The 15,000-nt window shown below is 29.3% G+C and overlaps 1 protein-coding gene across 2 annotated transcripts in view; it reads left to right on the top strand.

Annotated features, from left to right (window-relative positions):
* Positions 1-14,324, top strand: part of LOC113376936 (14-3-3 protein epsilon) — a 22,005-nt gene extending 7,681 nt beyond the window's left edge. The window contains exons 2-5 of one of the 2 annotated variants that reach the window (XM_026617053.1): positions 2,520-2,674; positions 5,096-5,251; positions 9,065-9,410; positions 13,445-14,324. In XM_026617053.1, coding sequence (XP_026472838.1) covers positions 2,520-2,674; positions 5,096-5,251; positions 9,065-9,410; positions 13,445-13,503 — 716 coding nt within the window. In that variant the 3' untranslated portion in view covers positions 13,504-14,324. The remainder of the gene's footprint in view (positions 1-2,519; positions 2,675-5,095; positions 5,252-9,064; positions 9,411-13,444) is intronic. The other variant, XM_026617052.1, reaches the window with a different exon arrangement.
* Positions 14,325-15,000: the final 676 nt, after the last annotated feature.

The raw sequence follows: 15,000 nt of genomic DNA, 5'->3' as shown, positions 1-15,000 counted from the left end.
AAATGAAATTTTACGTGTTATTTCCATAAGACTATCTAAATGTCGATATTGAGAGCTAAAACTTTGAGAGAATTGTTTTTTATCAATTTGTAAGCATTTGAGCCCTTGGGAGCAAAAAAATTGGACAATATCATTATTAAAGACCACCCTAATATTTAAATATGCTTAAGATTTTAATTTGCAGCCAAATCGTAGATTTAAAAGACTATTTTCCTATATTTTCTATAAAAAACTATTTTCTCTGTACGTTTCGATACCGTGTTTCATCATTCAGCATATTTCAACAATTTCTAAGTTTAATTTTTTTAAAATATATTATAAAAATATATAAATGTTTATTGCATACTTTTGTCATTAATCTATTCATTCACTTTTTTAATCAAACAATGTTTAATTTGGATGTTTTTTCCTGGTTTTAACTTTATCTCATTGATGACACACATGCAGTGTCGAAACGTAAATTATCTTAAAAATAGGTGAATAATTTGCTCGTTAGTAGAGTCCCTTCTTCTCTCTTGAAGATATATTTGATCATTAAGATCAAAAATAAATTTGTTCGTCAGTGGAGTCTGTTTGACTATCTCCTATAGTCAGATAAATAATTTGCTCGGCGGTAGATTCCCTTTTCTATCTTCTAAAGCTAGATCAATAATTTGTTCGTAAATAGTTTCTTTTACCTCCAAAATATCAATAAGTAATTTGTTCGTCAGTAGAGTCCTTTTTTATGCTCCAAAGACATATCAATAATTCGCATAGTAGTCTTTATTTTATTCTCTAAAGACAGATAAAAAATTTGCTCGTCAGTAGAGTTCCTTTTTTATTCTCTAAAGGCAGACAAAATAATTTCATCGTCAGTAGACTTTTCTTCATTTCGTAAAGTATAAATAATTTGGTCGTCAGTAGAATCCATTCTTTATCTTTTGGAGTCAAATAAATAATTCACTTATCAAAAGTTTAGAGATTTATTATTAATTTGCTCGTCAGTAGAGTTCTTTTTCCTTCTTTTAGATAAATATTAAGTTTGCTTGTCAGTAGAGTCCCTTTTTTATCATATGAAGATAGATGAAATAATTTGATCGTCAGTAGAGTCCTTTTTTATCATCCGAAGATAGATGAAATAATTTGGTCGTCAGTAGAGTCCCTTTTTATCATCTGAAGATAGATGAAATAATTTGATCGTCAGTAGAGTCCTTTTTTATCTTTTGAAGATAGACGAAATAATTTGGTCGTCAGTAGAATCCGTTTTTTATCCTTCAAAGACACTTTTTCCTTCGAGTTCCTTTTTAGTTTCAAAATTCTTCAAAATTCAAAATGGTTACTTAATTTGTATTAATTTGTCTTTGATTTTTTATTTAGAACTCGTTAACTTACTGATTGATGACACACATACTGTGTCGAAACGTACAAAAATACTGTTTTCTGGTTTTCGACGATTTTGCAAATAAACATTTCTAAAATATAATGAGCATATCAAGAATAAAATAAATTAAAAATAATAAAGTATAAATAATATAAATTAAAACTAAAACTCTTCTGCAAAAACTATTAATATAATAAAATTAATCATAACCTCTGTAACATAATAATTTTCAAATATTTTTATCACTTTAGAGAATGATTTAAGTTTTATCATATGTACTATACAATTGTGTGGATTTATTGTCAATTTGAATAAAATTATTAATATATAAATATTACACCGGGCTAATATAAAAAATAAAAATCATTGTAATTATATAAGTAAATGCATTTGATTCGAGTTTTCCGAAATCAGAAAATAATCTTTATCGATGAAACAGTTTTGGAATTGTTCATACAAAAATTTATATCAAATACATTTGATTTATTTTTAAAAATGTATATTTATTTCATAATTTAACACCTCTTCAGCTTCATGAAGGTTGGAATTATACTCTCCAATGACATTATACAAATAAGTTTGAATTGATTGTGCAAATACAAAATCGAAATTGAAATTTGGACAAATCTCTTCCTGAATTCTTGATTGTATGAAAGATTCTCAACTCATAAATCTAAATAATAATTTTATAAAGTTAGTCAATTCTTCGATAAAATAAAAATACAACGGGGCAGTAAAAACTGTCACAATGCTACGAATTTGCGGTTCAGTCAGGCGCATTTAAAATCTAACTTATAAAACGCACGATGTTAGGGAGCATTTATTAGTCACGTAATATATTTTTTAAGGATTTAAAAAAAAAAAATAACGAAATATAACGTGGGGAAGAGAGGGGTATATTAAAGTGTATATTTAATTTTAACATGTACTTTCTTTTAATCCATACTTTATTACACTTTTTAATTAAAAAAAAATAAAAAATGTTACAATATTTTTTGGTAACCAAAAATAAACGTGATGTTTTTTTGTTGAGGAATGTGAGGGTAATTCTGAATATCTCCTTAAAAAATCGATCACCTGATTAATGAACCTATGGCTTCCTTATCTACTATTTAGTTATAGTTGGTATTTTTATTAAATTTCTATTTCTGTTTTTTAGAAATGGTGGAGGCGATGAAAAAAGTGGCATCTCTGGATGTCGAACTGACTGTTGAGGAGAGGAATTTACTGTCTGTTGCCTATAAAAATGTAATTGGAGCCCGTCGAGCCTCCTGGAGGATAATTTCGAGTATAGAACAGAAGGAAGAGAGCAAGGTGAGGAAATTAAATCTCATTTTTCAGATTTCAAGATCATCTGTTATTAACTTTGCTTGTCAGCAGAGTCTCTTTTTAATGTTACAAGATCTGTTATTAATTTGCTCGTCAGTAGAGTCCCTTTTTAAAGCTACAAGCTCGTCAGTACAGTTACTTTTATCATCCTATAAAAGTTAAACAATTTGCTTTTAAAGTCCCTTCTAAATCTTTTAAAGTTAAATAATTTGCTTGTCAGTAGAGTTCTTTTTCTAATTTTTCTCCATTTTGCTTGTCGGTAAGGTCCCTTTTCAAAGTTCAATTATTATATTTCTTTATCTGACATTTTTTTCAATTATTATATTTAAAGTTGTTAGATAAATAAATCACTAGTCAGTAGAGACCGTTTTTGATCTACTAAAGTTAGATAAATAAATTGCTTGTCAGTAGAGTCCCTTTTATTTCCTGAAGATGGATAAACAATTTGCTCGTCTTTTTATCTCATTCAGATATGAAGTATGCTCGTCAGTATAATCCTTTTTTATCTTTTATAATTTTTTCTCCATTTGTCACCAGAATCCCTTTATAAAGTTTCAAGATCTATTAATTTGATCGTCAGTAGAGTCCTCTTTTATCTTAAGATAGACAAAATAATTTGCTTGCCAGTAGAGTTCTTTTGTGAAATTCAAGATTTATTAGAAATTTGAGTCAGTCCCTTATCTCTTTTAGATACATAATTTGCTCGTCAGTAGAGTCCTCTTTTATCTTAAGATAGACAAAATAATTTGCTTGCCAGTAGAGTTCTTTTATGAAATTCAAGATTTATTATAAATTTGAGTCAGAGTCCCTTATCTCTTTTAGATACATAATTTGTTCGTCAGTAGAGTCCTCTTCTATCATCTAAACATATTTAAATAATTTGGCGGTAAAATTCCTTTAATCATTTTTTCTCCAATTTGCTTGTCAGTATAGTCTGATCTGTTAAAGTTAGATCATTTCCTCATCAGTAGAGTTCCATTTTTTATCACTTAAAAATAAACAATTTGCTCATCGGTATAATCCCTTTTTAAAATTTCAAGGTCTATTCATTGCTTGTCAGTAGAGTTTCTTTTTTGTCAACTAAAGTTGTTTTGCTCGTCAGTAGAGTCCCTTTTATATTTCCTGAACATAGATAAACAATTTGCTCGTCAGTAGAGTTCTCTAAATCGGTTTTTGATATTAATTCTTTTTTAAGTTATAAGATAAATAAATTGCTCCTCAGTAGAGTCCAATTTTATCTGCTAAAGATGGTAAATTTGCTTGTCAGTAGAGTTTTTTTTATTGCTTTTAAGTTTAATAAATAATTTGCTCGTCCTCATTTCTAAAAATGCCATTTGCTCCTCATCAGTACTTTTCTTTTAAAAAAAAAAATCAAAATTTATTCGTTGGCATTTTTTTTTTTTTTTAAAAAAATCTCAGAATTTGTTGATTGGTAGTGTCCTTCTTTTATAAAGAAGTTAGTTGTTACTCAGTAGAGTCCATTGTTTTTAAAAATATCAATTTGCTCACTGGCAGAGCTCCTTTTTAAAAAAAATATTCTAGAATTTGTCAGTAGAGTTCTTTTTATCTAAAAATTGTCAGAATTTGCTCTTTAGTACAGTTCTTTTTTATTCCAAAAATTCTAGAATTTTGCTCGTCAGTAGAGTTCCTTTTTTAGAGAGAAAAATGTCAGAATTTGATTGCCAGTAGTTCTTTTTTTTTTTAGAAAAAATTTCATTTGCTTTTCAATTTCCTTTTTTTATAAAATTGCCAAGATTTGAGTTTCATTTTTCCTAAAAAAAATTCTTGAGTTTGCTAGTCAGTGGTGCTTTTTCTTAAAAATAAGTCAGAATTTGCTCCTTAGTCGAATTTCTTTTTTTCGTAAAATTCTAGAACTTGCTCGTCAGTAGTTCTTTTTTCTTCCACAAATTCCAGAATTTGCTCGTCAGTAGAGTCCCTTTTTTTCTAAAAATGTCAATTTGCTTGTCTGTGGAGTTCTTTTTTTTTTTTTTTTTAAGAAAGTCAGGACTTTTGCTTGTTATTAGTTTTTTTTTTTTTTTTTTTTTGAAAAAATGTTGCTCTTAGTAAGATAGTTTCTTTTTCTGAAATACAAAAATTCGCAATTTGGTCATCAGTAAAGTTCTTTTCTGCCTAAAATAGTCAAACATATCTTATCAGTAGAGTTTAATTTCTTCCTAAAATTTGTTAGACAGTGAAGTCCTTTCTCCTAAAATTGTCAGAACTCGCTAGTCAGTAGAGTTTTTTTCTTAAAAAAAAAAAACGTTACCATTGGACAGGTAAAAAATGTTATAAACAAATCGAATTATTTGTCCATTATCTATCATAAGAGTATTCTTTTTAATTCATATCATTTTATATACTATATCATTTTATTTATTTATATTATTGTTTTGTTTCTATTTCCAGGCTGCCGATGACAAATTAGAAATGATCAGGACATACAGATCGCAAGTAGAAAAAGAATTGCGGGACATTTGCAGCGATATCCTGGATGTGCTCGACAAACATTTAATACCCTGCGCGTCGACAGGGGAAAGTAAAGTATTCTATTATAAGATGAAAGTGAGTATACAATAGATTATGACAACTGCATTGTATTATATTAAGAGCCTTATTCTCGGATAACAAAGCCCTCTTACCAGTAGTCTTCTATAGTAGCAGTGTTGAAAACAAAAAAAATTTGCAGCTGCTTTAAATTACTGTTGAAGAGCTGTACCTGATGTGGTTGTATGAGCATTTATTTTAATTCTTGACACTCTTAATTATCAAAACTAAGTTCCGAGTAACATAATCGCGAAAATAAAATTACATATCAATATGAATTTGCTCATAGTTGAATTTTTTGTTCATACTTGGCATTTTTTTCAAATTCACTCATCAGCTATTTCATCTTACACTGACATTCGTCAATAAGGTTGCATTTTGTTTTTCTTAAACAACCATTTCAAATGCTCATCAGTATTGTTCATTTGTTGTTTAATATGACACTATTATTTTTGTTCCTTGTTAATAGTTATATTCATTTTTTCTTAAATAAACACTACTCGCCAAATGGAAAACATCAAAATAATTCTACTGATGAAACAAGTATTGATGCACGAAACAAAAGGGGACACACAATCTAAGATTTGCTTGACAGTCCTTTCGCAATTGTTTCATATTTTCTTCTTTGTAGAATCTCTGTTTTCAGGTCCGCAATTGACATTCTCTACTTTTTTTTTTTTCTTATTGAAATTATAACGTAGTTTGCTAGTCAATTGACTCCTTCTTCTTTTTTTCTTCAGACTGTCTGCTATTGTTTTGACATTCAATGAAATTCTTCTGAATAGAGATCTTACTATGTATATCTTTTACAACTCATTTTACATTTTGTATACCTCTTGTTTCTTTTCCGAACAATAAATCCAATAAATAAAAAACAATTAACAAACGTTTAACAGAGGGAGGGAGGTTTATAGTAAGATTTTTTACATGTATTTATTTTTTATCTGATTTTTGTTTTAAATCCAATTCAAAAGCAAAAAAATAGCAACTAGTAAGGCGCATGGTATCGTGCCTTAAGGCAAATTGCTGGTACTTCCCGTTCCAAAAATTCTTTTTTTTTAAAAAAGATAACATTTTTGAAAAAAATTTACTTTGAAAAAATAGATTTTTGAGAAACTATAATTTTTTGACAAAAACTTACTTTTTGTTGAAAAATTTATTTTTAAATATTTTGGAAATTCTGAACTTTTTTTCAAAGCAATGGTACTGTTTTAAATGCATAGAGACTAAATATCGAAGCGCGTAGGCGCCGCGTCGCCGTCTATCGCGTAAACATTGGTACGGAACCCATAGGAATGTTAACAAAATGTATACTTATTGTTAAAATCTCTATAAAATATCTGATAATTTGATGTGCATATGTCTAATGTTTATTTTTGACCGCCAAATGGCTCATTTCTTTACTTTTTCCCCCATATCTCCAAAGTCGTTGGACCTGCCTTTCTAAAAATTTGAACAGTTTTTTATTTAGTCAATACAAATAAAATGTTTTTTGAATTATTCAAATCGGACGCTCCGTTCTCTTAAAAACTGAGTTACCGTTTTTGGCACTTTTTGCCTCGTATCTCCGAGACCTGCCTTCTCCAAAAACTAATCAGCACGTCTCCTTATCAATACGGATCGAATGTTTTTTAAATTATTCAAATTGCTTCATCCGTGTTCCCGAATCGTCACACACACACACACATACATCCATTTTTTCTAAGGTATGCCAAAATGTTCAGAAACCTCTGAAACGTAAAGATATATAAAATTTTTCATTTTTGATTTTTTTGCGATTACTATAACTTACCCTACGGGAAGTTAATAAGGCTTAAGTCAATATTTTATAGGTTTAATATAATTTAATTAATTATTGGCTGTTTATTACTTATTTAATTTATTTACTATAAACTTATTTATATTTAGTTAATTTTAATTATTTTTAAATATAACTAAGTTGGTTTGTTGCAAGTATTTTTTTAAAAATTTAATAAGTATTTTAATAAGCTTTACAATACTTTTACAATATAATTATTTTATTTAACAAATTTTAGGTTGTTTTATATGTAGTTTGAGACTACTTTTTTCGGGTGTGAATATACAAGTATTTACAGCTGGGTATCTCGAATTCCGAAATTCTTCTCTAACTTGAACTTATTTAACTGGACTTAGTGGTGTATATTTATATTTACGGATACAGGAATAGATTTAATAATTACAGAAAATAAATCATCTTAATTGAATTAATTACAGTAAAATACAACTATTAAACAATATTAAGCCTAACATTAGTAATATCTAATACAATATCTTGAAGAAAAAAAAAAGTAATAAAATTCAAATAGTATAATTGTTGTAGATCTTGAGAGTCTTCTTATGGTAAAAAAACAACTTTTCAATATCCGTTATGCAATTTTTATTTGAGTCACATATCTGGAAAATAAAAACTAAGAGCAGTATCAAAAAAGAATATATAATATGAAAATAATTGTAATGATAAAATACTTAAAGTAGAAAAATGTTAAAATAATTTCTAATAAAAATTAGAAAAAGTATTGAAAAGGGAAAAAATAATTGTAACTGTTGGAAGAAAAAGTATCAATTATTAACTTCCCGTAGGGTAAGTTATTGTAATGGGCCGAAAATCGGAATTGAAAATTTTTACATTTCTCGGCGTTTTGAAGGTTTCTGAACGTTTTGGCATACCTCAGAAAAATGAATGTATGTGTGTGTGTGTATGTATGTATGTATGGATACAAATTTTCGCCCACGTTTCGGGTGTACGGATCAACCGATTTGAATGGTTCAAAAAACATTCGAATCCCATTGATAGGGAAAAAAGCTGATTAGTTTTTGGCAAAGGCAGGTCCAGCCGTTTCGGAGATACGGAGCAAAGAGTGCAGAAAATAGAGATCGAATTTTTGAGAGAACGGAGTATCCGATTTGAATGATCTAATCAACATTCAATTAGTAATGATTGGGAGAAGTGTTTGTTAGTTTTTGGCAAAGGCAGGCCCAGCCATTTCGAAGATACGGAGCTAAATATGTAAAAAATGGCAGTTTTTGAGACAACTAAGCGTCCGATTTGAATGATTCAAAGAACTTTCTGCTTGTCTTAACAAAATAATTTATTTTGGAAAAAAAAATTTTGTTCCATTTTTTTTTTTTTTTAGTTTTTTGTATATCGAAAATATTTCAGATTTTATTTTATTATTTTATATTAGACAATGATACAATATTTATAATAATCTATTTGAAAACATTCAGTATTCAACGGGAAGTTCCAGCAATTTGCCTTAAGGGACGATGCCATAATTGCCTCAAGACAGAATTCCACTTACAGCTAGTTTAAATCAAAAATTGTAGTCAATATATTAAATATTTAAATACTTGTATATTGACACTAAAGGTTGTCTCAAAACCTACACAGACACACTATACTGAATATACAAGTATTTACATACAGCTGGGTATCTCTAATTCCGAAATTCTAACCTAATTTAAGCTTAAACAACTCGACTAGTTTTAGTTTAGTTTTTAAAGATTTATTTATTTCATTTATATTAGATTATACATACATATTTCTATACAATTTAATAAACATGTATAACTATCCTAAGATATAAATACATAAACTTATATTTAATACTAACTAATAAAAATTAAATTAACCTATAAATAATTTTTTAATCATGGTAAAAATAATCACTAAAAACCATATTTACAATAATAATAACAAAAAGAATACATATTACATATATGATACTGGACTAGTAGTGTATCCGAGAATAGGCCCCAACCAAACTTTCAATCCATCCACTTTATTAACCCCAACTATCCTTTACCCAGGGCGACTACCACCGCTACCTCGCCGAGTTCGCGACCGGCAACGACCGCAAAGAGGCCGCCGAGAACTCGCTCGTCGCCTACAAGGCGGCCAGCGACATTGCGATGACCGAGCTGCCCCCGACGCACCCCATTCGTCTCGGGTTGGCCCTCAATTTCTCCGTCTTTTACTACGAGATTCTAAACAGTCCCGATAGGGCGTGCAGGCTGGCCAAGGCGGCCTTCGACGACGCCATCGCGGAACTCGACACCCTTTCCGAGGAGTCTTACAAGGACTCGACGCTCATCATGCAGTTGCTGAGGGACAACCTGACGTTGTGGACCTCTGATATGCAGGGTGATGGTGAGTAGAAATAGTGATAGTGGTAGTAGTAGGGCTTACAATATCGGAATTCCGTGATCCCGAATACCGGAATCCCGGACGATTTTCTCCTGTATTCAATACCGGTATTGATACCAAAAATACCGGTATTCGGGATTAGCAGTATTTTGTTAAAAAATGAACTTACGCAATACACATACACAAGTTTCACACTGTGTATGTGTATTACCGACTCTACTCAGCCGAGTATGACACATCGGCAAGATAAAGCGATTGTTTATATACACCTAAGTCTGTTTTTACACGGTCTTTTTGTACACGGTTTTGATATAACACGGTTTGAAAATTGAATATTTTTAATTTTTTTACACGATTTTATTCCGTTTAGCACGATTTGAAATTTTATGTACTTAATTTTTTTTTTGTCATATTTAATTTTTGCGAAGTATGTTCATATCACAAAAAAGTACTTATGAAAGAAAAAAGTCTGAAACCATCGATAGTATCGATAATTTGCGAACACTAGCTTAAAGATTTCAGTGAATTCCCCTTTAGCGCGTACAAACAATTTTTACTGGTCAAAGCAAATGTGAATAGCACTAATTTAATTCTTGTTCTTAAAAATTCTTGTTTTTCACCAATTTTAATAGGTTTTAGAGATTAGGAACAAATCACCCATTTTTGTATAAGATCAATGTCTCTTTTTACACGTTTTTTTTTTTACACGGATTCTTCTGGAACCAATCTACCGTGTAAAAACAGACTTAGGTGTAGTAGTAATTGACATAATGGTAGTGAAATGATAATTGAATTATACCGGATATTGTCGAAATGTCTGTGTGTTTGGTGTTCATTCAGGCGTTTTACACGTTACTCGTATGTTATGAAGCTGGGTCAGAAAAACCCTGTTATCTAACATCGTTTTTGTAAAATTTATGCGATTTTTAAGTTAAATTTTCTATCTGATGACCTGAGAAATACGCCTGACTGCACCGCGACCGCATGGCTTTTGTCAATATTCAGTATAGAATGTTCTTCTCATCTTGGTTTTGCCATAACATTTTTGTTAAAAAAAAACTTACAATAAGTGTAAATAATTTGCTTCACAAGTTTTTTTTTCAATTTTTATTCAAAATTTTAAGTGTGAAAACAGCTTTAAACGCTAAAGCCGTCAACACATGTATCCGGATTCATATGAGACTATTTTGGAGCGCTATATATAAAATTTAAAGTGTGTTTTAGGTATTATCATAAAGCACGTTTCACACTGTACAATTTTATTTTGAATTTGTTCGTCAGTAGAGTCCCTTTTATCACTACTTTTGTTAATTTTGTTCATCAATATAGTTTTTTTTGTTTCAAATTTTTACACATTATTGAGAGAAATTGCTCGTCAGTAGAGTTCTTTTCATCACTTTTTTGTTGATTTTTTCGCCAGTAGAGTCCTTTTTATATCGCTTTTTTCTAAAATTTCTACCATCAATATAGTTTTGTTGTTGTATAAATTACTATTTTTTTTTCAAAAATTTGCTCGTCAGTAGTTTCATCACTTTTTTGTTGATTTGCTAGTCAGTAGAGTTCTTTTATCTAAAATCACTACTTAGTGTTCAAATTTGCTTAAGTTTTTTTCATAAACTTCTTTGTTAATTAACTTTATAAGAGTTTTATATTTAAAGTATAACGTTCTAGTAGAATAACTCTTAAATTTACTCGTCAGTCGAGTTCTTCTATCACTTTTTTCAATTTTTTGATTTCTTTCATTCATCGTATAATGTGACGTTCTACTAATATTACTTGCAATTATATGTATTTAAATTATCTCGTATATTTTTTTCAAACTGGATTCATTATTATTGCAACTATTGTAACAACAATATATTAAACTTGTTTGCTCGGCAGAAGAGTCCTTTTTATCGCTTTTAAATAAAAATACTCCCTAATAGGATTTTTTGTTACGTAAAATTTTTACTCATTTTTTTGTCACATTTTTGTTGATTTGCTCGTCAGTAATGTTTTTTTTTATTTTTTTTTTTCCTAAAATTACTCAATATCACTTTTTGTTGATTTGCTCACCAGTAGAGTTCTTTGTTTACTGAAGTTACTCCACATTTTTTTTTGAGAATTTGCTCGTCGGTAGTTTCGTTTATTTGCTATTTTGCTCGTAAGTAAAGTTTTCTTGTTGCCTAAAATTACTACTTAACCCATTTGCATCATAAGCGAACATATGTGCGCATTTTGCCTGGCCACTATCACCAGAGCGCGCATATTGTACTTGGGCATTTATACGGTTAAAATTTTGGTGATAAGAACGAATTTCACACTTTTCTGTGTGATGCAAATGGGTTAATTTCGAATTTGCTCGTTAATGGTGTTTTTATCATTTTTTTGTTAATGTTTTCTATAGGAGTTTTTTAAATTTTAAATATAATGTGCTGTTAAATTATCTTCTAAATTTGCTCGTCAGTAGAGTTCCATCTATTACTTTTACCAGAGTTTTTTTACTTTTCTCATATTTGTTTTTTTACCATCTTTTCTATATATCTATATTTCTCATTGATATTTCAGTAGAGTCCTCTTTTTTAATTGCTAGTTTAAGTTTGCTCATCAGTAGAGTCCTTTTATATTCTTTTTACAATTGCGATTTTAGTTTGGTCGTCAGTAATATCCCCATTTATATTTTTCTTTAATTTTCAAATTCATTTTGCTTGTCTGTAGAGTCCTTTTATATTTGTTTGTACGATTACAAATTTTGTTTGCTCGTCAGTAGAATCCACATTTATATTTTTCATAAATTTTTAAATTCGTTAGAAATGTGGAAAACGGACTCTACTGGCGAGCAAATTAAATTACAGATTAGAAGATAAAGAAGGGACTCTACTGATGAGCAAACAAAAATATTGATCTAAAATATTAGAAAGGAACTCTACTGACGAGCAAATGAAAATGTCGACAGATAAAAAGACTCTACTGATCAAACTTTAATTTTTATCTAGCAGACTGAAAAGAAATGACGGGCAAACTTTAATTTTAATTTACCTAAAGTTTTATCTAGAATGTTGAAAAAGGACTTTACTGACGAGCAAATTGAATTTTGATCTAAAATGTTAAAAAGGGACTCTACTGATAAACAAATGTTAAATTTGATCTAGAAAACTTAAAAGGGACTCTAATGACGCAGATTGAAAATGAACTCTACTGACGAGCAAATAAAAATGTTGACATAAAAAAGGGCCCTACTGACGAACAAATTAAATTTGTAATTGTAAGGTCTCTACCGATCAGCAAATAAATAACTAAATTTCGATGTAGAAGATTAAAAAAGGGTTGTACTGACGAGCAAACTGAATTACCAACAAACAATCTACTAACAAACTTAATAAAAAAACGACTCTACTGACAAACTTTACAATTTTATTTAGAAGTTAAAAAACTCTACTGACGAACAAACTTTAATTTTGATCTAGGAGATTGGAAAGGAACTCTACTGACGGGCAAATCAAACTTTGCTGAAATTTGATCTAGTATAATAAAAAAGGGACTCTACCGACGAGCAAACTTAAAATTTCACATAGAAAATAAAAAAGGACTTCACTCTCAAACAAATGTTAATTCTGATCTAGAAGATTGAAAAGGAACTCTACTGACAAGCAAATACAAATGTCGACATATAAATTAAAAAAAATTGAATTTTTGGAAAACAAATTGTTGAAAAAAAATTTTTATTTTGAAATATTTCAATTGAAATATACCAGTGTTCAGAATCCGCTGAAACGTAAAGATAAATTCGAAAAAATTTATTTTCGATTATGTTAACAAAAAGGACTCTACTGACGAGCAAAAGTTAAAAATAAAAAAGATAAAAAGGGACTCTACTGACTAACAAACTTTAATTTTGTCTAGAATGTTAAAAAGGGACTCTACTGATGAACAAAATTTAATTTTGATCTAAAACGTTAAAAAGGGACTCTACTGATGAGCAAAGTCACAAAATCATCAAATATGTCTCCAAATCTTTATCCTTCCTCTCGTTTATATATTTATACATTGACTCTTTATCGTTGCAGGTGAAACGGAACAAAAAGAACAACTACAAGACGTCGAAGACCAAGACGTGTCATAATTAAAGCAAATAATAATTAACATTGAACTTAAAAACATACACAAAAATAAAGTGAGAATGAAATCTATTTACCATTTACTATTATTATTATTATTATACTTTGTATGATGAACTATATTATTATATACATATATATGTATATATACATACACACACTTGCGCATACATACATGTAAACACATACATAAACATACATAAACACAAAGGGTTAACGCACACAAATATAATAATAATATACATACAGATGATGGATTTTTGCAGTATTAATTGGATAAATATATTTATATATTTATTATTTAAGTGTGTATGTATATATATACATATATATGTATATGAATTTGTGTATACACATGCTACGTACGCGTGTGTGTGTATTTTGTAAACAATTCTAAAAACAAAAAACATTTAATTATTGTAAATGAATGATGAACACAGAAATTTGAATTAACAATTCCCACTCATTTTTAATAAGAGACTTTGTGCGTGAGTCGTTGTACACTAATGAATAAAAAAAATTACATACATAAAATTAATATTAAATATTGTAATGTATCGTCATCATTTTAAGCTAGATATATTATTATATATATATAAATATTGTAGATTCAAGAGTGGTTGGAGTTTTCGATAATACGAGAAACAAAAAAAATGAAACGCTAAAACAATTTGGTTTTTAAATTAAATTATTATAATCACTCTCGATTGTGTGTAAAACAACAGTATTTTATAATGTTAATGCATTTTTTTTTGCTAGTTTGTTTCTTTTTTAAGGTTGTTTAATTTTATATAATTGTATTCGTAATGTAATTAAACGATGATGATGAGTTTGTTATTTATAATAATGAAATTTCAACCACTGTTTGTTTTGTATTATATGTGCGTTTGTGTGTGTAAAATTGTAAAAGATTCTTTGTACGCTGTAAAATGTTAATGTCAAATTTATATTGTTGAAACATCAACTGTGGTTTGGAAATTGTTGTTGAAGTCTGGGATACCAAGATTTTTATTATGTTTGTAATTTGCTTTGAAAATTGTTGTATTATTCGTCTGGGGCTATTGCACCGATATTTATATTTAACATTTTTTTTCCAAAATTGCGATTTTTTGTAGTGGGCGCCCATTAATCACGTGATCAAGTTTTCAGGATTTTCATCTTCTCTCTCGCCCTTGGTGATTATTAAAATTACCACTCACCCGCCCGCCTAACGTCACGTACGTTTTTAGTACTTAGTACTTTCGATCTGGTTCATTTTTAATATTTTCTCCAAAACTATTTTTGTCTAGGGGCCGCCCATTGGTTACGTGATGCAATTTCCGGGAATTTTGGTCCCCTCTCTTCCCCTTGGTTATATTTAAAATTCCCCTTCCTCCCCCCGCGTAATTTTCCGTACTTGTTTTTAATATTTTTCCAAAAATTTTGTACTTTTTGTAGTGGCCGCCCATTAATCACGTGATGCAGTTTCCGGGAATTTTGGTCCCCTCTCTTCCCCTTGGTTA

Source organism: Ctenocephalides felis, unplaced genomic scaffold (genome assembly GCF_003426905.1).
Source record: "Ctenocephalides felis isolate EL2017-DRISC unplaced genomic scaffold, ASM342690v1 CF-g0.4_SCAFFOLD_01886, whole genome shotgun sequence".
Taxonomy (NCBI): Eukaryota; Metazoa; Arthropoda; class Insecta; order Siphonaptera; family Pulicidae; genus Ctenocephalides; species Ctenocephalides felis.
This window is presented reverse-complemented; position numbering and strand designations above follow the sequence as displayed.